Raw genomic sequence first — 23798 nt, 5'->3', positions numbered from 1 at the left:
CTAAGTTAACTTTTAATTCTGGGTTAGCGTTAACCGGCTTCCGGTCTGATTACAACAAGTGAACCTCGCTTGAGCCTGCTATCCAACAGCAACTCAGTACTTGGCCAGCGGTCAATAAACAACGGGTGACCTCGATGAGCTCTAAACTTGAGCCCCCAATAGGATTACGTGTTACTGGTCAGGGGATACCTTATTTTGACAAGTGTCAATTAACCATAACATGGATGTCCAATTTCAAAGATTTACGCTGTAAACCAAGGCTGTATGACTTGGTGTTAGCTGGAGTATGGCCATGCGCGATCCATGCCGCTATAGATGTTGTATTTCTATGCGTGCAGGTGATCTTGTTTCTATAGTTATGGTCCTCCGCTTTGCGCCGGAGCTCCGCTATATATGTCTTAGTACAATTTATGTTAGCATTTATAACAAAACTTGTTTGCTTTTTTAAAAACAGGAGTTACCAAGGGACGATAGTCAAGCTGAATGCAAGAACGAAGCTGTCGGTTCAACTGGTTTTACCTGCACGGGCACAGGAGGTTTGTTTAGAAATAAATCTGGGACAGGATTTGGCACTTCATAGTCATTATTTGGACAAAAACCAACTACTGGATTTGGAGCAACAGGTGTTGAAAGATTTATTGTCTGAATCATGGTTGGATTTGAACTAGCTGTTTATTCCAGAATTATCTTAGCTGAAGTCCTCGTGCATCCGCAGATGTACTAGACATCAATTTTGCCACTCCATAGAAATATCAAAAAGAAATGTATCGTTCAATACTGTAACACATTCATCTTATTTTGCCACTGTGTTAATTTTCAAGGAAGTTTTGGGATTGAAGATATCAGTGTCAATATGTAATTGTTTATGCATTTCATGTTATTGGGATCGAGTTTGAGGCAGATTTCAGTATAGTTGCCACAATGGTGTCAGTGATTTCTTTTTACGCATTCCAGGGTGTTGTAAATGCTAAATACATCGTATTTCTACATGGTCTTTGTAAGCACTACACTTAAAAGTGTTTGATGATTGTAATGCTGCAATCATACCTGTCATTTTTCATTGAGTAGCATTTTCTTTACTGCTTTGTCAGGAAGCTTGTTTGGCAGTAGTTCTACGACAGGTGGACTGTTTGGCCAGCAGCAAACAACAGGAGGACTTGGTCAGAGTGCCGGCAGCCTGTTTGGAACCGGATTTGGATCAACAAGTATATTTGGGCAAAGCAGCAGTGGACAGACGGTATGTGATCACTGTTCCTTACTCAGTTACATTCAGTGAATTTCTGCAGGTGCATGTAATATGTAATTTAGCCAAGCCCAAAAGCTTAGCTCCTGGGCCGGGTTATTCAACGCCCGATTAAGCTAACCCAGGATAAGCGAGAATTTTGATTGGAGTTTTGTAAATTTGCGGTGAGGTTTTCTGTTTGTATTGTTTGGCCTCCCCTTTTGGGTTTCAATAACCTCAAACTACACCAAACCTAACCAGTCAAAAACGTTCTTATACAAGAAAAATTGATACCTCGGTTAACTTTTAATTCCGTGTTAGCGCTAACCGGCTTCCGAAAAACACGGGTCTGAATACAACAAGTAAACCTCGCTTGAGTCTGCTATCCAACAGCAACTCAGTACTTGGTCAATGGTCAATTTAAAACAACGCGTGACCTCGATGAGCTCTAAACTTTAGCCCGCGATAGGATTACGTGTTACTGGTCAGGGGATATCTTATTTTGACAGGTGTCAATTAACCATAACATGGATGTCCAATTTCAAAGATTTACGCTGTAAACCAAGGCTGTATGACTTGGTGTTAGCTGGAGTATGGCCATGCGCGATCCATGCCGCTATCCATTTTGTATTTCTATGCACGCATGTGATCCTGTTTCTATAGTTATGGTCCTCCGCTTTGCGCCGGAGCTCCGCGATATATGTCTTAGTACAATTTATGTTAGCATTTATAACAAAACTTGTTTGCTTTTTTAAAAACAGGAGTTACCAGAGGACGACAGTGAAGCTGAATGCAAGAACGAAGCTATCAGTTCAACTGGTTTTACCTGCACAGGCACAGGAGGTTTGTTTGGAAATAAATCTGGGACAGGATTTGGCACTTCATCGTCATTATTTGGACAAAAACCAACTACTGGATTTGGAGCAACAGGTGTTGAAAGATTTATTGCCTGAATCATGGTTGGATTCGAACTAGCTGTTTATTCCAGAATTATCTTAGCTGAAGTCCTCGTGCATTCACAGATGTACTAGACATCCATTTTGCCACTCCATAGAAATATCAAAAGGAAATGTATCGTTCAATACTGTAGCACATTCATCTTATTTTGCCACTGTCTTAATTTTTTAAGGAAGTTTTGGGATTGAAGATACCAATATCAATATGTAATTCTTTATGAATTGCATGCTATTGGGGTCAAGTTTGAGACAGATTTCAGTATAGTTGCCACAATGGTGTCAGTGAGTTCTTTGTACGTTCTCCGGGGTAATGTAAATGCTAAATACATCGTATTGCTACGTGGCCTTTGTGAGCACTACACTTAAAAGCGTTTGATGATTGTAATGCTGCAATCATACATGTAATTTGTCCTCGAGTAGCACTTTCTTTACTGCTTTGTCAGGAAGCTTGTTTGGCAGTAGTTCTACGACAGGTGGACTGTTTGGCCAGCAGCAAACAACAGAAGGACTTGGTCAGAAGCCAGGTGTCCTGTTCAATACGACATCAAGTGCAACTGAGACTGGAATTAAATTTGGTACAACGACGAGTAGCACCAGTGGCCTGGCGGTATGCTCACTTTTTCTTGCTTTACATTGAGTGAATGCGGACGGATGCATGTATAAGTTCCTAGCCACAAAAAGCAATCTTTAATAACTGAAGTAGGTGGTCATAATTTCTAGCTGGCCTAGCCTGTGTTTGAGTTGCTGCTATAGCAGCTGCACATACATTTTAATAGTCTTAGGCTGTCTTCTAAGGATAGCGGGGAATGATTGAGTCTCAGCAAGTTAAGAAAAAAGAAATTTTGAGTTAGCCATTTACTTATACGTAACAGCCTTATGATTGTTCATTGCTTATGAGGTGGTTAATTTCTCTCGCCTTTAGACTGGTCTGTCTGTTGCAACAACTTCATCAGCTGGGTTAAGTTTACCCGAGACTAAAAGTACAGGCTTTGACTGCGGACAAACCCAGGCTGATACAGGCAAACTGCTTGGACAGACAGGATTAAGATTGGGTCAACAACAGGTAGGAGGTCTGCACCTTATACAGTACGATAAACAGTCAATAGTTTTCCTTTCAATGGTCACACACGAGGCTTCCAGAACCAAAACGTGTAAACCACCTTATACTGGTAAATACATTTACCAGTACCACTTGAAAGTGTAGCCTGCGTCACAGACAATCTACACTGCCGGTTTAGACCGTTTGCGTAAGGGCTCCCATAATCTTGTTCTGATATCCCGAAGGTTTGGGAGATATTAATACTTACGTAACAAACATTCACGGCTAACATACAGATTCTCGATAGGTGTAGCTCAGTATACGTTGATGCAAAGGAAGTTGTTTTGAGTTTGGAGAAGAATGTGTGTAGTTCGTCTGTTTGTTGCAAGTTTTGCTGTGGTATAGCAAAATTCAAACTCTTAAAACTGGGCAAATATACATGTGATATCTGTAAAAGAAAAGACACTTCCTGTAACGTTTTGCACTCTTCTTTATAAGGATATATTTTATAAGAATATCGAGGCTGGAATTTGCAAAATTTTAAGGATATTTTAAGAATAAACTCGAGGCTGAGATTTTGAAAAGAATAAAATTTCTGTGTTCAAAATTTGTAAGCACAATAGAATTTTCTGTTTTCAACTAAGCGGGTAAAATTCTTCCTTTCTCTAAACTGCAAAACTAACCAAAAAACAACAAAAACAAAAATACAGCTCGAGCCGTATGACTGACGCTAATAACATTTCTGCCAGAAGTTATGTTATATGCGTGATATCAGGCTTTAATGCCTGCTGGCTGGCTCCAAAATTACTTTAATACCTTCCAGACACTAAATACATTCGAAAACAGAAATATCATACGCTATAGTGTAAGAATATTGCTTTTTTAGAAAGATATTGCTTTTTATAATAAACAGGAGCTACCAAATGACGATCATGAAGGTGAATGCAAGAACGAAGCTATCGGCTCAACTGGTTTTACGTTTTTGTCTACAAGCACAAGCAAGGGAGTTGTGTTGGAAATTCATCTGGGACCGGATTTGGCACTTCATCGTCATTAATTGGAGAAAAACCAAAAACTGCATTTGGAGCAACAGGTGTGTAAATATTTATTACCTGAATCATGGCTGGATTTGAACTAGCGGTTTATTCCAAATGTACTAGACCTCAATTTTGCCACGCCATAGAAATACCAAAAAGAAATGTCTCGTTCAATGTTGCAACATATTAATATTATTTTGCCACTGTCTTAATTTCCAAGAAAGTTTTGGGGTGGAGGATACCAAAATCAATATGTAATTGTTCGTGAATTGCTGCTATCGGGATCACGTTTGAGACAGATAGTATTTGCCACAATGGTGTCAATGATTTCTAAATACGCTCTACAGAGTGCTGTAAATGCACACTACATCGTATTGCTACATGATTTTTGTTTGCACTACACTGAAAAGTGTTTGATGATTGTAATGCTGCAATCACACCTGTAATATTTAATTGAGCAGCACTTTCCTTACTACTTCCTCAGCAAGCTTGTTTGGCAGTAGCTCTAAGACAGCTGGACTGTTTGGCCAGCAGCCACAAACAACAGAAGGACTTGGTCGGAAGCCAGGAGTCCTGTTCAATACGACATCAAGTGCAACTGGGACTGGAATTAAACTTGGTACAACGACGAGTGGCACCAGTGGCCTGGCGGTATGCTCACTTTTACTTGTTTTACATTGAGTGAATACGAACGGATGCATGTATAAGTTGCTAGCCACAGAAGACAATCTTAGATAACTGAAGTAGGTGGTCATAACTTCTAGCTGGCCTCGCCTGTGTTTGAGTTGCTGCTATAGCTGCTGCAAGTACATTTATAGTCTTAGGCTGTCTTCTAAAGATAGCACAGCATGATTGAGTCTCAGCAAGTTAAGAAAAAAGAAATTTCGAGTTTGGTATTTACATATACGTAGCAGCTTTGTGATTGTGTTTTGCTCATGAGGTGTTTTATTTCTCTCACTTTTAGACTGGTCTGTCTGTTGCAACAACTTCATCAGCTGGGTTAAGTTTACCTGAGACTAAATGTACAGACTTTGACTGCGGACAAACCCAGGCTGATACAGGCAAACTGCTTGGGCAGACAGGATTAAGATTGGGTCAACAACAGGTAGGAGGTCTATACCTTACAGCATGATAAACAGTCATAGCTTTCCTTTGAATGGTCACAAACTAGGCTTCCGGAGCCAAAACGTGTAAACCACCTTATACAGGTAAATTACACTTACCAGAAGTAGATGAAAGTGTAGCCTGCCTCACGGACAGTCTACACTGCCGGTGTGGAATGTTCTGATATCTCAAAGGTTTGGGAGATAATACTTGCGTAACAAACACTTACTGCTAACATGCGGGCTCTCGATAAGTGTAGTTCAATGTACGTTGGCGCAACGGAAGTTATTGTTTTGAGTTTGGAGAAGAATGTGTGTAGTTCGTCTGTTTATTGTAAGTTTTGCTGTGGTATAGCAAAATTCAAACTCTCGAAATTGGGCAAATATACACGTGATATCTGTAAAAGAAAAGACACTTCGTGTAACGTTTTGCACTCTTCTTTATAAGGATATATTTAATAATATCGAGGCTGGAATTTGCGAAATTTTAAGAAAATTTTAAGAATAAACTCGAGGCTGAGATTTTGAAAAGAATATAATTTTGTGTGTTCAAAATTTGTAAGCACAATAGAATTTTCTGTTTTCAACTAAGCGGGTAAAATTCTTCCTTTCTCTAAACTGCAAAACTAACCAAAAAGCAACAAAAACAAAAAACACAGCACGAGCCGTATGATTGACGCTAAAAACATTTCTGCCAGAAGTTATGTTATATACGTGATATCAGGCTTTATAAAATGTTCGAGTAATTGCGCGCGCTGTGATTGGTCAGTTCGAGTTCATTATAGCTCCATAAAGCACTCTGCTTACGTCACGCGCGTGCATTATAACTCAACATATGCACGCAAGCTACGTCACGAAAATTTTGCCCTGGACAAAATTTGAGAATCAGCTAGTCCGTCCGCCATTATGGCTGAAGAATTTCCACGGTTTCAACTCGGGTTCGAATTCCTGAACGCCGAGAAAAGTAGCAGCGTTAAGGAGTCTCAAAATGAGGCACCTGTTCCAAAGAAAAAACGGTTTGCAGAACTGACAGAAGCGGAGAGAAACCGGCTTTTGGTGGAAACGCAAGCAAAGTCTACGAAGAGCTCGACAAATTGGGCAGTAAACGCTTTCAAAGGTATGAATTTACGTAAACATGACTACAATCCAATACACATCTCAAACACTAAAACTTAAAACCTGTTTTAATTTAAAAGGCAGAATGACGAAAAAAGCATATTACAATGCTTCCTAAATAATGAGTTATACTGGCTTATCTACATCTTTGTCAACAAAAAGCAACATTTCACTTGTTTATACAATTAAATGTTTTCTAGCAGCTGTTGCGTATATCATTTAACAGTTAACCACTCGAAATACGCTTGCAACACTTAAAGGCTGAGTTGGAAAAAATGTTTTCTTTTCCTAGAATGGGGTGCACAAAAAGTTCCTGTGCTGCCAAAACTAGAGGAAATGAGCGACGAACAACTTGACAACAGTCTGTCACAGTTTTATACAGAAGCACGAAGCAAAACGGGTGAAGAGTACAGCAAGTCGTCCTTAATTACGTTCAGAAATGCAATAGAGAGGCATTTGAACAACCCACCTTATAACAGAAGTTTGAAGCTAAATTCTTCAATGTTTTCAAATTCCAACCGTATGCTGAACGCCAAAATTAAGAGCCTGAAACAGCAAGGGAAGGAAAATGTGCAGCACAAAGAGGCCATGCCAGTTGACGACTTGCAGAAATTGAAAGCTGGTCCAGTATTAAGCCTTGCAAATCCATGGTCTTTGCTGAGAAACGTGTGGTTCCATGTTGTTCTCTACTGGTGTAGAAGAGGTCGTGAAGGGCAGAGAAATTTGAAGCCGACGAGTTTTGCATTTGAAGTAGACGAGCAAGGCAAGCGCTACGTTACTATGACCCACGACGAGACCACCAAAAACCATCCCGGTGGACTTCAAGACCGATCCAGCTTTGAGAAGACGGCTCGTATGTACGAAACAGAGAGTGAGAACGACGGCTACCGAGCGCTGAGCTTGTATATCTCCAAGCTGAATCCGAAATGCGAAGCCTTATTTCAGCAACCTCGACGCAACTGGAATGAATCCGCCATCACACCCGAAATCTGGTACGAAAACCGCCCGCTTGGTGTCAACACTCTTGGAAACATGATGAAAGAAATAAGTACAAAGGCCAAGCTTTCCAAAGTTTACACAAATCACTGTGTTCGGGCGACAGCGATAACCTTGTGGTCTCAAGCCGGTTTGTCAGATCGCCACATCTGCCACATTTCGGGACACAGAAACCCGAATAGTCTCCAGCATTACAATTCTCGTCCGTCGTCTATCCAGCTCAGGAAATGTAGTGATGTCTTGTCTACTGCTCTACAAGGGGCCGACCAGACAAAACAGAAATCTCCACAATGCGATGAGCCTTTTAGTCAGCCAAAAGCAGCAGAAGTATCAGGCAGAGTGGTTGAAACGCACAGCCGATCATCCACCACAACGATCCACAGCGAAATGCTTGGCGGCATGTTCAATTCTTGCACAATCGGTTCAATGCAAATCAATCTTTATCCTCCTCAGAGCAAAAGTCAGTGAACTGGGGAACTGCTTCAGCTTTCGAAGATTCTTTTTGCTGTAATAATTTCTTTAGAACCGTTCTGACTTTTTTTAGAAAACGTTTGTTTCTTGCCACAAAGGGAACGGTTTTACTTTTCATTCAGCATTTAAGCCAATAAAAAGAAAGCATGTACATGTAAGGAGAATACTTATTTTGATTAATTAAAATTCGCAATCCTTTTCTTGTTTAATATGTCTTTATGTTAATGTGGTGGTTTACATTTTATAAAAGAAATAAAAAAACTTGCCCTTCGTGCATTGTTGAGTTATATAAGCACTTGGGAATTTTTAAGAACACTCGAGAAGTGCGAGAAGCACTCGGCTGCGCCTCGTGCTTCTCTATGCACTTCTCTCATGTTCTTAAAAATTCCCGCGTGCTTATATAACTCAACAATGCACTCGGGCGCGTTTTTTATTTCTATATTAATGCCTGCTGGCTGGCTCCAAAATTACTTTAACACCATCCAGACACTAAATACATTCGAAAACAGAAATATCATACGCTATAATGTAAGAATATTGCTTTTTTATAAACATATTGCTTTTTATAATAAACAGGAACAACCAAAGGACAATCATGAAGGTGAATGCAAGAACGAAGCTATCGGCTCAACTGGTTTTACGTTTTTGTCTACAAGCACAAGCAAGGGAGTTGTGTTTGGAAATTCATCTGGGACCGGATTTGGCACTTCATCGTCATTAATTGGAGAAACACCAAAAACTGGATCTGGAGCAACAGGTGTGGAAAAACTTGTTACCTGAATCATGGCTGGATCCAGAATGATCTTAGCTGATGTCCTCGTGCATTCACAAATGTACTAGACCTCAATTTTGCCACTCCATGGAAATATCAAAAAGAAATGTCTCGTTCAATACTGCAACATATTAATATTATTTTGCCACTGTCTTAATTTCCAAGAACGTTTTGGGGTGGAGGATACCAAAATCAATATGTAATTGGTCGTGAATTGCTGCTATTGGAATCACGTTTGAGACAGATAGTATTTGCCACAATGGTGTTAATGATTTCTAAGCACGCTCTACAGAGTGCTGTAAATGCACAGTACATCGTATTGCTACATGATTTTTGTTTGCACTACACTGAAAAGTGTTTGATGATTGTAATGCTGCAATCATACCTGTAATTTTTGCTTGAGTAGCACTTTCTTTACTGCTTTGTCAGGAAGCTTGTTTGAGAGTAGTTCTAGGACAGCTGGACTGTTTGGCCAGCAGCAAACAACAGAAGGATTTGGTCAGAAGCCAGGAGTCCTGTTCAATATGACATCAAGTGCAACTGGGACTGGAATTAAACTTGGTACAACGACGAGTAGCACCAGTGGCCTGGCGGTATGCTCACTTTTACTTGTTTTACATTGAGTGAATGCGGATGGGTGCATGTATAAGTTGCTAGCCACAGAAGACAATCTTTGATAAGTGAAGGACGTAGGTGGTCATAATTTCTAGCTGGCCTCGCCTGTGTTTGAGTTGCTGCTATAGCTGCTGCACATACATTTAATAGTCTTAGGCTGTCTTCTAAGGATAGCAGAGAATGATTGAGTCTCAGAAAGCTAAGAAAAAACAGATTTCGAGTTTGGCATTTACTTATACGTAGCAGCTTTGTGATTGTGTTTTGCTCATGATGTGTTTGATTTCTCTCACTTTTAGACTGGTCTGTCTGTTGCAACAACTTCATCAGCCGGGTTAAGTTTACCCGAGACTAAAAGTACAGACTTTGACTGCGGACAAACCCAGGCTGATACAGGCAAACTGCTTGGACAGACAGGATTAAGATTGGGTCAACAACAGGTAGGAGGTCTGCACCTTATACAGTACGATAAACAGTCAATAGTTTTCCTTTCAATGGTCACACACGAGGCTTCCAGAACCAAAACGTGTAAACCACCTTATACAGGTAGATACATTTACCAGTACCACTTGAAAGTTTAGCCTGCGTCACAGACAATCTACACTGCCGGTTTAGACCGTTTGCGTAAGGGCTCCCATAATCTTGTTCTGATATCCCGAAGGTTTGGGCGATATTACTTGCATAACAAACATTCACTGCTAACATACGGGCTCTCGATAAGTGTAGTTCAGTATACGTCGGTGCAAAGGAAGTTATTGTTTTGAGTTTGGAGAAGAATGTGTGTAGTTCGTCTGTTTATTACAAGTTTTGCTGGGGTATAGCAAAATTCAAACTCTCGAAACTGGGCAAATATACATGTGATATCTGTAAAAGAAAAGACACTTCCAGTAATATTTTGCACTCTTCTTTATAAGGATATATTTTATAAGAATATCGAGGCTGGAATTGGCGAAATTTTATGAATATTTTAAGAATAAACTCGAGGCTGAGATTTTCAAAAGAATATAATTTTGTGTGTTCAAAATTTGTAAGCACAATAGAATTTTCTGTTTTCAACTAAGCGGGTAAAATTCTTCCTTTCTCTAAACTCCAAAACTAACCAAAAAGCAACAACAACAAAAAACACACGAGCCGTATGACTGACGCTAATAACATTTCTGCCAGAAGTTATGTTATATGCGTCATGCATATTAGGCTTTAATGCCTGCTGGCTGGCTCCAAAATTACTTTAACACCGTCCAGACACTAAATACATTCGAAAACAGAAATATCATGTACTCTATAATGTAAGAATATTGCTTTTTTTTTTTATTAACATATTGCTTTTTATAATAAACAGGACCTACCAAAGGACGATCATAAAGGTGAATGCAAGAACGAAGCTATCGGCTCAACTGGTTTTACGTTTTTGTCTACAAGCACAAGCAAGGGAGGTGTGTTTGGAAATTCATCTCGGACCGGATTGAGCACTTCATCGTCATTAATTGGACAAAAACCAACTGCTGGATCTGGAGCAACAGGTGTTGAAAGATTTATTGCCTGAATCACGGCTGGATTTGAACTAGCTGCTTATTCTAGAATTATCTTAGCTGAAGTCCTCGTGCAGTCACAAATGTACTAGACATCAATTTTGCCTTTCCATAGAAATATCAAAAAGAAATGTATCGTTCAATATTGTAACACATTCATCTTATTTTGCCACTGTCTTAATTTTTTAATTAAGGATGTTTTGAGATTGAAGACACCAATATCAATATGTAACTGTTTATGAATTGCTAGCTATTGGCGTCAAGTTTGAGACAGATGTCAGTATAGTTGCCACAATGGTATCAGTGATTTCTTTGTACGCTCTCCGGGATAATGTAAATGCAAAGTACATGGCAGTACTACATGGTCTTTGTAAGCACTACGCTTAAAAGCGTTTGATGATTGTAACGCTGAAATCATACCTGTAATTTGTGCTTGATCAGCACTTCTTTACTGCTTTGTCAGGAGGCTTGTTTGGCAGTAGTTTTAGGACAGCTGGACTGTTTGGCCAGCAGCAAACAACAGAAGGACTTGGTCGGAAGCCAGGAGTCCTGTTCAATACGACATCAAGTGCAACTGGGACTGGAATTAAACTTGGTACAACGACGAGTGGCACCAGTGGCCTGGCGGTATGCTCACTTTTACTTGTTTTACATTGAGTGAATACGAACGGATGCATGTATAAGTTGTTAGCCACAGAAGACAATCTTAGATAACTGAAGTAGGTGGTCATAACTTCTAGCTGGCCTCGCCTGTGTTTGAGTTGCTGCTATAGCTGCTGCAAGTACATTTATAGTCTTAGGCTGTCTTCTAAAGATAGCACAGCATGATTGAGTCTCAGCAAGTTAAGAAAAAAGAAATTTCGAGTTTGGTATTTACATATACGTAGCAGCTTTGTGATTGTGTTTTGCTCATGAGGTGTTTTATTTCTCTCACTTTTAGACTGGTCTGTCTGTTGCAACAACTTCATCAGCTGGGTTAAGTTTACCTGAGACTAAATGTACAGACTTTGACTGCGGACAAACCCAGGCTGATACAGGCAAACTGCTTGGGCAGACAGGATTAAGATTGGGTCAACAACAGGTAGGAGGTCTATACCTTACAGCATGATAAACAGTCATAGCTTTCCTTTGAATGGTCACAAACTAGGCTTCCGGAGCCAAAACGTGTAAACCACCTTATACAGGTAAATTACACTTACCAGAAGTAGATGAAAGTGTAGCCTGCCTCACGGACAGTCTACACTGCCGGTGTGGAATGTTCTGATATCTCAAAGGTTTGGGAGATAATACTTGCGTAACAAACACTTACTGCTAACATGCGGGCTCTCGATAAGTGTAGTTCAATGTACGTTGGCGCAACGGAAGTTATTGTTTTGAGTTTGGAGAAGAATGTGTGTAGTTCGTCTGTTTATTGTAAGTTTTGCTGTGGTATAGCAAAATTCAAACTCTCGAAATTGGGCAAATATACACGTGATATCTGTAAAAGAAAAGACACTTCGTGTAACGTTTTGCACTCTTCTTTATAAGGATATATTTAATAATATCGAGGCTGGAATTTGCGAAATTTTAAGAAAATTTTAAGAATAAACTCGAGGCTGAGATTTTGAAAAGAATATAATTTTGTGTGTTCAAAATTTGTAAGCACAATAGAATTTTCTGTTTTCAACTAAGCGGGTAAAATTCTTCCTTTCTCTAAACTGCAAAACTAACCAAAAAGCAACAAAAACAAAAAACACAGCACGAGCCGTATGATTGACGCTAAAAACATTTCTGCCAGAAGTTATGTTATATACGTGATATCAGGCTTTATAAAATGTTCGAGTAATTGCGCGCGCTGTGATTGGTCAGTTCGAGTTCATTATAGCTCCATAAAGCACTCTGCTTACGTCACGCGCGTGCATTATAACTCAACATATGCACGCAAGCTACGTCACGAAAATTTTGCCCTGGACAAAATTTGAGAATCAGCTAGTCCGTCCGCCATTATGGCTGAAGAATTTCCACGGTTTCAACTCGGGTTCGAATTCCTGAACGCCGAGAAAAGTAGCAGCGTTAAGGAGTCTCAAAATGAGGCACCTGTTCCAAAGAAAAAACGGTTTGCAGAACTGACAGAAGCGGAGAGAAACCGGCTTTTGGTGGAAACGCAAGCAAAGTCTACGAAGAGCTCGACAAATTGGGCAGTAAACGCTTTCAAAGGTATGAATTTACGTAAACATGACTACAATCCAATACACATCTCAAACACTAAAACTTAAAACCTGTTTTAATTTAAAAGGCAGAATGACGAAAAAAGCATATTACAATGCTTCCTAAATAATGAGTTATACTGGCTTATCTACATCTTTGTCAACAAAAAGCAACATTTCACTTGTTTATACAATTAAATGTTTTCTAGCAGCTGTTGCGTATATCATTTAACAGTTAACCACTCGAAATACGCTTGCAACACTTAAAGGCTGAGTTGGAAAAAATGTTTTCTTTTCCTAGAATGGGGTGCACAAAAAGTTACTGTGCTGCCAAAACTAGAGGAAATGAGCGACGAACAACTTGACAACAGTCTGTCACAGTTTTATACAGAAGCACGAAGCAAAACGGGTGAAGAGTACAGCAAGTCGTCCTTAATTACGTTCAGAAATGCAATAGAGAGGCATTTGAACAACCCACCTTATAACAGAAGTTTGAAGCTAAATTCTTCAATGTTTTCAAATTCCAACCGTATGCTGAACGCCAAAATTAAGAGCCTGAAACAGCAAGGGAAGGAAAATGTGCAGCACAAAGAGGCCATGCCAGTTGACGACTTGCAGAAATTGAAAGCTGGTCCAGTATTAAGCCTTGCAAATCCATGGTCTTTGCTGAGAAACGTGTGGTTCCATGTTGTTCTCTACTGGTGTAGAAGAGGTCGTGAAGGGCAGAGAAATTTGAAGCCGACGAGTTTTGCATTTGAAGTAGACGAGCAAGGCAAGCGCTACGTTACTATGACCCACGACGAGACCACCAAAAACCATCCCGGTGGACTTCAAGACCGATCCAGCTTTGAGAAGACGGCTCGTATGTACGAAACAGAGAGTGAGAACGACGGCTACCGAGCGCTGAGCTTGTATATCTCCAAGCTGAATCCGAAATGCGAAGCCTTATTTCAGCAACCTCGACGCGACTGGAATGAATCCGCCATCACACCCGAAATCTGGTACGAAAACCGCCCGCTTGGTGTCAACACTCTTGGAAACATGATGAAAGAAATAAGTACAAAGGCCAAGCTTTCCAAAGTTTACACAAATCACTGTGTTCGGGCGACAGCGATAACCTTGTGGTCTCAAGCCGGTTTGTCAGATCGCCACATCTGCCACATTTCGGGACACAGAAACCCGAATAGTCTCCAGCATTACAATTCTCGTCCGTCGTCTATCCAGCTCAGGAAATGTAGTGATGTCTTGTCTACTGCTCTACAAGGGGCCGACCAGACAAAACAGAAATCTCCACAATGCGATGAGCCTTTTAGTCAGCCAAAAGCAGCAGAAGTATCAGGCAGAGTGGTTGAAACGCACAGCCGATCATCCACCACAACGATCCACAGCGAAATGCTTGGCGGCATGTTCAATTCTTGCACAATCGGTTCAATGCAAATCAATCTTTATCCTCCTCAGAGCAAAAGTCAGTGAACTGGGGAACTGCTTCAGCTTTCGAAGATTCTTTTTGCTGTAATAATTTCTTTAGAACCGTTCTGACTTTTTTTAGAAAACGTTTGTTTCTTGCCACAAAGGGAACGGTTTTACTTTTCATTCAGCATTTAAGCCAATAAAAAGAAAGCATGTACATGTAAGGAGAATACTTATTTTGATTAATTAAAATTCGCAATCCTTTTCTTGTTTAATATGTCTTTATGTTAATGTGGTGGTTTACATTTTATAAAAGAAATAAAAAAACTTGCCCTTCGTGCATTGTTGAGTTATATAAGCACTTGGGAATTTTTAAGAACACTCGAGAAGTGCGAGAAGCACTCGGCTGCGCCTCGTGCTTCTCTATGCACTTCTCTCATGTTCTTAAAAATTCCCGCGTGCTTATATAACTCAACAATGCACTCGGGCGCGTTTTTTATTTCTATATTAATGCCTGCTGGCTGGCTCCAAAATTACTTTAACACCATCCAGACACTAAATACATTCGAAAACAGAAATATCATACGCTATAATGTAAGAATATTGCTTTTTTATAAACATATTGCTTTTTATAATAAACAGGAACAACCAAAGGACAATCATGAAGGTGAATGCAAGAACGAAGCTATCGGCTCAACTGGTTTTACGTTTTTGTCTACAAGCACAAGCAAGGGAGTTGTGTTTGGAAATTCATCTGGGACCGGATTTGGCACTTCATCGTCATTAATTGGAGAAACACCAAAAACTGGATCTGGAGCAACAGGTGTGGAAAAACTTGTTACCTGAATCATGGCTGGATCCAGAATGATCTTAGCTGATGTCCTCGTGCATTCACAAATGTACTAGACCTCAATTTTGCCACTCCATGGAAATATCAAAAAGAAATGTCTCGTTCAATACTGCAACATATTAATATTATTTTGCCACTGTCTTAATTTCCAAGAACGTTTTGGGGTGGAGGATACCAAAATCAATATGTAATTGGTCGTGAATTGCTGCTATTGGAATCACGTTTGAGACAGATAGTATTTGCCACAATGGTGTTAATGATTTCTAAGCACGCTCTACAGAGTGCTGTAAATGCACAGTACATCGTATTGCTACATGATTTTTGTTTGCACTACACTGAAAAGTGTTTGATGATTGTAATGCTGCAATCATACCTGTAATTTTTGCTTGAGTAGCACTTTCTTTACTGCTTTGTCAGGAAGCTTGTTTGAGAGTAGTTCTAGGACAGCTGGACTGTTTGGCCAGCAGCAAACAACAGAAGGATTTGGTCAGAAGCCAGGAGTCCTGTTCAATATGACATCAAGTGCAACTGGGACTGGAATTAAACTTGGTACAACGACGAGTAGCACCAGTGGCCTGGCGGTATGCTCACTTTTACTTGTTTTACATTGAGTGAATGCGGATGGGTGCATGTATAAGTTGCTAGCCACAGAAGACAATCTTTGATAAGTGAAGGACGTAGGTGGTCATAATTTCTAGCTGGCCTCGCCTGTGTTTGAGTTGCTGCTATAGCTGCTGCACATACATTTAATAGTCTTAGGCTGTCTTCTAAGGATAGCAGAGAATGATTGAGTCTCAGAAAGCTAAGAAAAAACAGATTTCGAGTTTGGCATTTACTTATACGTAGCAGCTTTGTGATTGTGTTTTGCTCATGATGTGTTTGATTTCTCTCACTTTTAGACTGGTCTGTCTGTTGCAACAACTTCATCAGCCGGGTTAAGTTTACCCGAGACTAAAAGTACAGACTTTGACTGCGGACAAACCCAGGCTGATACAGGCAAACTGCTTGGACAGACAGGATTAAGATTGGGTCAACAACAGGTAGGAGGTCTGCACCTTATACAGTACGATAAACAGTCAATAGTTTTCCTTTCAATGGTCACACACGAGGCTTCCAGAACCAAAACGTGTAAACCACCTTATACAGGTAGATACATTTACCAGTACCACTTGAAAGTTTAGCCTGCGTCACAGACAATCTACACTGCCGGTTTAGACCGTTTGCGTAAGGGCTCCCATAATCTTGTTCTGATATCCCGAAGGTTTGGGCGATATTACTTGCATAACAAACATTCACTGCTAACATACGGGCTCTCGATAAGTGTAGTTCAGTATACGTCGGTGCAAAGGAAGTTATTGTTTTGAGTTTGGAGAAGAATGTGTGTAGTTCGTCTGTTTATTACAAGTTTTGCTGGGGTATAGCAAAATTCAAACTCTCGAAACTGGGCAAATATACATGTGATATCTGTAAAAGAAAAGACACTTCCAGTAATATTTTGCACTCTTCTTTATAAGGATATATTTTATAAGAATATCGAGGCTGGAATTGGCGAAATTTTATGAATATTTTAAGAATAAACTCGAGGCTGAGATTTTCAAAAGAATATAATTTTGTGTGTTCAAAATTTGTAAGCACAATAGAATTTTCTGTTTTCAACTAAGCGGGTAAAATTCTTCCTTTCTCTAAACTCCAAAACTAACCAAAAAGCAACAACAACAAAAAACACACGAGCCGTATGACTGACGCTAATAACATTTCTGCCAGAAGTTATGTTATATGCGTCATGCATATTAGGCTTTAATGCCTGCTGGCTGGCTCCAAAATTACTTTAACACCGTCCAGACACTAAATACATTCGAAAACAGAAATATCATGTACTCTATAATGTAAGAATATTGCTTTTTTTTTATAAACATATTGCTTTTTATAATAAACAGGACCTACCAAAGGACGATCATAAAGGTGAATGCAAGAACGAAGCTATCGGCTCAACTGGTTTTACGTTTTTGTCTACAAGCACAAGCAAGGGAGGTGTGTTTGGAAATTCATCTCGGACCGGATTGAGCACTTCATCGTCATTAATTGGACAAAAACCAACTGCTGGATCTGGAGCAACAGGTGTTGAAAGATTTATTGCCTGAATCACGGCTGGATTTGAACTAGCTGCTTATTCTAGAATTATCTTAGCTGAAGTCCTCGTGCAGTCACAAATGTACTAGACATCAATTTTGCCTTTCCATAGAAATATCAAAAAGAAATGTATCGTTCAATATTGTAACACATTCATCTTATTTTGCCACTGTCTTAATTTTTTAATTAAGGATGTTTTGAGATTGAAGACACCAATATCAATATGTAACTGTTTATGAATTGCTAGCTATTGGCGTCAAGTTTGAGACAGATGTCAGTATAGTTGCCACAATGGTATCAGTGATTTCTTTGTACGCTCTCCGGGATAATGTAAATGCAAAGTACATGGCAGTACTACATGGTCTTTGTAAGCACTACGCTTAAAAGCGTTTGATGATTGTAACGCTGAAATCATACCTGTAATTTGTGCTTGATCAGCACTTCTTTACTGCTTTGTCAGGAAGCTTGTTTGGCAGTAGTTTTAGGACAGCTGGACTGTTTGGCCAGCAGCAAACAACAGAGGGACTTGGTCAGAAGCTGGGTGTCCTCTTCAATACGACATCAAGTGCAACTGGGACTGGAATTAAACTTGGTACAACGACGAGTAGCACCAGTGGCCTGGCGGTATGCTCACTTTTACTTGTTTTAGTGAATACGAACGGATGCATGTATAAGTTTCTAGCCACAGAGGACAATCTTTGATTGCTGAAGCAGGTGGTCATAATTTCTAGCTGGCCTCGCCTGTGTTTGAGTTGCAGCTATAGGGCTGCTGCACATAGGTTTAATAGTCTTAGGCTGTCTTTTAAGGAAAGCACAGCATGATCGAGTCTTAGCAAGTTAAAAACAAAACAAATTTAGAGTTTGGCATTTACGTATTTACGTCAGTAACAGCTTTGTGCGGATTATGTATTGCTTATGAGATGGTTGATTTCTCTCACTTTTAGACTGGTCTGTCTGTTGCAACAACTACATCAGCTGGGTTAAGTTTACCTGAGACTAAAAGTACAGGCTTTGACTGCGGACAAACCCAGGCTGGTACAGGCAAACTGCTTGGGCAGACAGGATTAAGATTGGGTCAACAACAGGTGGGAGGTCTACACCTTCTACAGCGTGATAAACAGTCAATAGTTTTCCTTTGAATGGTCACACATGAGGCTTCCAGGTCCAAAACGTGTAAACCACCTTATACAGGTCAATTAAATTTACCAGAACCACATGAAAGCGTAGCTCGCCTCAGGGACAGCCTAAACTGCCGGCGTTGAACGTTTGCGTAACGGCTCCCATATTCTGATATCCCGAAGGTTTCGGAGATATTACTTGCGTAACAAACATTCACTGCTAACATACAGGCTCTCGATAAGTGTAGTTCAATATAAGTTGGTGCAAAGGAAGTTGTTGTTTTGATTTGGAGAAGAATGTGTCTAATTCGTCTGTTTATTGCAATTTTTGTTGTGTTATAGAAATATCACACGCAATAATCTAAGAATATTCACGAGAATAATTTCAGCCTAAAATCGGCGGGAAAATAGGAATACTAGCCTCGGCCGGGAAAACAATATTCTTATAAAAAACAGTGGCAATAAAAACTAATTTCTTCAAGCGGACTATTTTAGGCCCTCTCTTTCAAATGAGCATAGAGCTTAAACCTGTCCTTGCAATTGAAAGGAACCAAACCAAATCATAGGAACACAGATCAGAGTTGACGAACTCTGCCACACGCAAGAGAAACCGCGAAAAAAAGACCTATAATTTCGTGATATTTAGCAAACATCTGCAACTGTCAAAAGGTAAACGGCTGTATTCAACTAAAATATCATCATGATGCCCTTCTGGTAAAACTGACAAGCAAAAGTGGTCAAAAATCTTATATTTACTGAACGGGTTGAATAGAGCCGCGACTCCGGTCATGAATCGTGGGAATAGAGTAAAATATGCCTTGCGCATGAATTCGTCTAATCAAATTAATATATAGATTTAGGCCAGCCTAAAAGCGTAGCTCCTGGACCGGGTTGTTCAAAGCCTGATTAAGCTAACCCAGAAAAAGGTAGAATTTTGATTTGAGCTTTGCAACTTTACGGTGAGGTTTTCTGTGTATTGTTGGGCCTTCTGTTTTGAGTTTTAATAATCACCCTGTAAACAAAACAAAACAGCAAAAAACATTTGTATAGAAGAAAAAGTTATAATTTGGTTAACTTTTAATCCTGGGTTAGCGTTAACCGGCTTCCGAGCAATCCTGCCCTGTTTCCAATAAGTTAACCTAATATGAGCCCGCGATCCAATCGATAACCAGCACTTGGTCAGCGGTCAACTTCAAAAAACACGTGACCTCGAGGAGCTGTACACTTGAGCCCGCGATATGGTCACGTGATACTAGTCAGCGGATACATTGTTTTGACAGGTGTCAATTGATCACAACCTGGATGTCCAATATCAAGGAAGTACACGGTAAACCAAGGCTGCATGTCTGTCAACCTATTATTTGGAGTATGGCCGCCATGTTGGGCAACTCCGTCGCCGTCGTCGCCGTCGTGCGCACGCGTCCACTAGCAATACCGCTAGCCATGATAACCATGAGAAAATCAACTCATGGGTTTCTTTTTCTTTCCCATATGAGTATGGGGCTCCGCTTGGCGGCCCTTCGGGCCGCTGGAGCTCCGCTAAAAAGTGTGTAAGAAACTACCAATCAGAAATGAATAAATACCCATGAAAACTTGCGGGATATCAGAACAAGTTTTTGAGAGCCGTTGCACAGACGAGCTATATTGAGGATTTTGTGACACGTCCATCTGCACCATGCACCACCGGCTAATGAAATTGCTGCTCATTTGTCTGACTGATCGCAGAGAAGGGTTTCATAGGGACTCGCACATAATGATAATGATAACAAACAAATGGATACAAATAGTACTATGTATTGCTACTTTGACTAGTAGTATTCGCTATAACAAAAGACGTTATAAAAGTCATATCAGTATAATTGCTTTTTTCCCTTTGTTTTTTTAGAATGATCCACCTTCGTTATCTCCTGGGTATGAAAATACTTCAGTTAGTGTAAATATGTTTAATTCTGCATTTTGATTTATAGCTCTGAGTTTGAGCTATAAAAATACTTCCAGTTGACATAAATATTTATAATTTTAAAGTTTGATTTGTAGCTCTTTGATTCAATCTCTTGTTCAGTGGTAATTTGATCCGCAGGTTCTCACTCAGTGAAGCTATGAGTGAAGGAATGGAAGAACTGAGAAAAGAAAATGAGTCCTTGAGAAAGGTTATCAAGATGTACAAAGTACGTTCTTTGTAAAAGTATCATTTGCATATTTTGGGATTGTTACTAACTGTGTGATTATTACATGATATCTTGTTCACATTTTTCCTGTTAATATTCCAAAAGGAAAACGAGAAAGCTATGGAGGAGTTACGGAGATTTTATTCTGCCCAAGCAATTAAACACAAGGAAAATATGGAGCAGGCTGTCAGCCACAAGGTATCTGGGCTACGACAAACTTCGTTTGAATGCAGTGACGGATGTTATAAAGGCCATTAATTTGAGATGTCCAGTAGGGATTGTCAGGCATTTTTCTTTCTTTGAAGTTGTGTTACATGTACATGGAGTGCTTGATAACACTGGACTAAAGATTTATCCTGTGATGCTCAGTTTATGATATTTCTACATTGTAACAAAACTAGAGTTGATGCCTTCAAATTTAGCAAACTTTTTTGCGCAGCAAGTTCAGCTACTTGATACTTTAAACTTGTTAAACTTTATTTACACGGAATATGTAGATATATAGCCTGTTCTATATAGTACACTCAGAGGGTTAGAGGATACTCTTGTTAAAATATTTCTACTACAGTTAGGAAAGCAGAAATCCCCTGTTAAAATAATAAAGTATTAATAAAATTATTATTATTATTGTTATTGTTATTATTATTATCGTTATTATTTTTATTTTTATTATTATTATTATTATTATTATTAAAATCTATTTTGAACATATTTTCTGAACGCATCTTGCCTCCATTGAAATTTTCAGACTTTTGTTCACTGAACATCTTTAACAAACTGATGGACGGTTCTTTTCCGTACCTTGTATATGCTTGTAACAGTTTTTTTTTTTTTTGAGTTACAATTACATTTACGATATCGATCTGTTTACAGTTCTTGGAATTAGTGAGCGAAGTCAGGGATCTTAAAAAAATAAGGTAAGGTTAGCAGTGCATCCGGCAAGTATATTTTACACGTAACAGTAGCGGGTAACAGGTAAAGGATAACAGTTAAATTTTTTATGAAATGGAGTGTTACAATTACCATTCCTGAGAGCTAACCATACCCTAGCCAGCTGTGGTGTTTTTCAGCCTAACTAGAGTACCCTAGCTTCAGGCTAATTAACCAAGTGTCTTGTTTATGATGCCTTTCAGTTAAAATTTCTTTGGTTGTACGATACTGCCTTGAAACAGTTTCAACAGTTGTATTATCTTGGTAAACACTTATTATGCTTGTCGCTTACTTACAGAGACACCACTCCTGGAGATAGAAAGACTTCTGTGGTGATCAGAGAAGCAATTGACTCGACAAGAAATAACAAGATTCATTTGGAGTCATTGAAATCCTTGCATCAGGTACAAACAAAAAGCTTGTGTAACAACAGACATTTGAGCTTTCGGCTCAAACATTATTTATTGTGTTAGCGTGATTCTGGGAAATAGCTTGCTTCAAAAGGTTTCTTCTGCTATCCAAACTGCCATTTATCGGGGTGAAAGAGCCATTTTCATCTGTGATACATTGCGTGCCTCGATCACCTTACCTGTGTTTTATGACACACAACTGAAATTAGTGATTGGTGACTTTTTCTCAAGACAGTTTTTACTTTTTCATTTTGTAGAGAGGAAAGTTTTAAAAATACGCCCGATTACCAGGGATACCAATTGACAAATTTAAAATTGGAACCATCTTGTGATTCTTGAGCAAGCAAGGTTGCTAGAAGTTTAACACTGAATGGGGTTAGAGATGAGAACGACAAAACCGCTAATCTTTGCCGGAGGTTGTTTATGTATGTCACGTAAGACTTTTGCCGCCAGCTTTGTTTCATCTGCAGTCCATGTTTAGTTTTCTTTTCGATCGATTCCTGTTGACTACTGACAGGGGTCTTGACAGGGCTTACTTGCGCGTGGAAACTAGAATCGGATTCCCACGCAGCATTAACAGAGTAACAGAAATGATGTTTCAGTGCTCTCCTCGAATCATTCATTCAACAAATTATTTCGATGCAGAAGGACTGGGAAAAGTCCCTGGTTTTACTAAGGTCAGGCCATTTTAACACCACTCACGTAAAATTGTATTACTTCCCTTTCCGTCAATTGTTATCACCCTTAGTTTTGACTTCAAATTTGACTTTAAATTTGAATTTTACCTTCAACTGTAATATGGCATTTTAAATTGACAAAGAACGCAATTATTTAGTATTTTTGTTGCAGTGATGAATGGAAAGCTAAATCATCGGCCTTTTTACTTTGTTATTGCACACGATAAGGCGAATGCCATTCTTGTTTTTCTTACTCTCACACGCAATTCTTTATATCGAGAATCGAATGAACACCGCAAACACATACATGTATTATGATCAACAGGAAGACTATTTGACCAATCAGAGGCTAAGTTCAGTTGAACAATAATGTCCTTTTCGAACAAAAAATGCGTGTTGAAATGGGCCTTTAATTCTGTAACTGGAAAAACATTGATGTACTAGTTGGAAAATTGGAAAATCATCTGCAGGAAACCATACGGTCTGGCAGTTCTCAATAAATTTGTTTGTTCAATTTAGGTACAAGAGTGTGAGAGTGCTCTTGAACAAGCTCAGGAGTGTTTGCGTCAGTGCAAAGACAAGGTAGTACAGTGTATGTTGTACCAGATATACTCAGTTTAGCCACGCAAATGTATCTCAAAAATACAGAAATACTCCGGTGAAACTTCTATTAAGAGGACCCTAGAAAACTTGGACACCATTCCTTAGACGGACACCTGATCCCCCGAAATTGGCGTCATATCTACCTGAAGTTTATTACGAACCCGTATTCGGTGGGCGCCTACATTAGGTGGACATGGACACTGAAATGAAGCAACTTAACATTGAAACCGTGGTATGGAGGAGCATGAAATCACGACCAAGGACAAAGCCTGTGTTCAAATTCCAACAGGAGGCCTTACAAAATTGTGCCACGAAAAGATCTGAATTCAGATGGGGATATACATAACCTCCCTTTTAAACAAGGCATATAGCTTGGTAATTTGTATTGCTATAACCTTTAATAAGTGGACGCCAGACTGATTTTACAATGCAGCGTTCATTGGAATACGACCTGAAGAGAGTC

At 39.5% G+C, this 23798-nt stretch overlaps 3 protein-coding genes across 4 annotated transcripts in view; all 3 read left to right on the top strand.

Moving 5' to 3' along the window:
- The window catches only part of LOC110050913 (uncharacterized), a 54731-nt gene that overhangs the window by 15104 nt on the left and 15829 nt on the right, over positions 1 to 23798 (top strand). Inside the window, exons 6-28 of one of the 2 annotated variants that reach the window (XM_089276956.1) lie at positions 455 to 536; positions 1092 to 1237; positions 1984 to 2152; positions 2622 to 2785; positions 5219 to 5359; positions 8517 to 8697; positions 9142 to 9305; positions 9624 to 9764; positions 10664 to 10844; positions 11317 to 11480; positions 11794 to 11934; positions 15092 to 15272; positions 15717 to 15880; positions 16199 to 16339; positions 17237 to 17417; positions 17890 to 18053; positions 18374 to 18514; positions 20433 to 20458; positions 20628 to 20715; positions 20821 to 20913; positions 21589 to 21632; positions 21944 to 22049; positions 23252 to 23314. In XM_089276956.1, coding sequence (XP_089133082.1) covers positions 455 to 536; positions 1092 to 1237; positions 1984 to 2152; positions 2622 to 2785; positions 5219 to 5359; positions 8517 to 8697; positions 9142 to 9305; positions 9624 to 9764; positions 10664 to 10844; positions 11317 to 11480; positions 11794 to 11934; positions 15092 to 15272; positions 15717 to 15880; positions 16199 to 16339; positions 17237 to 17417; positions 17890 to 18053; positions 18374 to 18514; positions 20433 to 20458; positions 20628 to 20715; positions 20821 to 20913; positions 21589 to 21632; positions 21944 to 22049; positions 23252 to 23314 — 3066 coding nt within the window. Of the gene's footprint in view, positions 1 to 454; positions 537 to 1091; positions 1238 to 1983; positions 2153 to 2621; positions 2786 to 3103; positions 3242 to 4130; positions 4311 to 4738; positions 4906 to 5218; positions 5360 to 8516; positions 8698 to 9141; positions 9306 to 9623; positions 9765 to 10663; positions 10845 to 11316; positions 11481 to 11793; positions 11935 to 15091; positions 15273 to 15716; positions 15881 to 16198; positions 16340 to 17236; positions 17418 to 17889; positions 18054 to 18373; positions 18515 to 20432; positions 20459 to 20627; positions 20716 to 20820; positions 20914 to 21588; positions 21633 to 21943; positions 22050 to 23251; positions 23315 to 23798 lie in introns of those variants that run through there. The other variant, XM_089276957.1, reaches the window with a different exon arrangement.
- LOC149098249 (uncharacterized) lies at positions 6063 to 8149 on the top strand. Its single transcript, XM_089276959.1, has one exon. The coding sequence runs from the start codon at positions 6810 to 6812 to the stop codon at positions 7935 to 7937; it is 1128 nt and encodes a 375-aa protein (XP_089133085.1). The 5' UTR covers positions 6063 to 6809; the 3' UTR covers positions 7938 to 8149.
- LOC149098248 (uncharacterized) lies at positions 13368 to 14724 on the top strand. Its single transcript, XM_089276958.1, has one exon. It carries the CDS (start codon positions 13385 to 13387, stop codon positions 14510 to 14512), a length of 1128 nt encoding a protein of 375 aa, XP_089133084.1. The 5' UTR covers positions 13368 to 13384; the 3' UTR covers positions 14513 to 14724.

This window comes from Orbicella faveolata, unplaced genomic scaffold, assembly GCF_042242905.1.
Source record: "Orbicella faveolata isolate gen_17 unplaced genomic scaffold, um_ofav_v1 contig_46, whole genome shotgun sequence".
NCBI classification, from domain to species: Eukaryota; Metazoa; Cnidaria; class Anthozoa; order Scleractinia; family Merulinidae; genus Orbicella; species Orbicella faveolata.
This window is presented reverse-complemented; position numbering and strand designations above follow the sequence as displayed.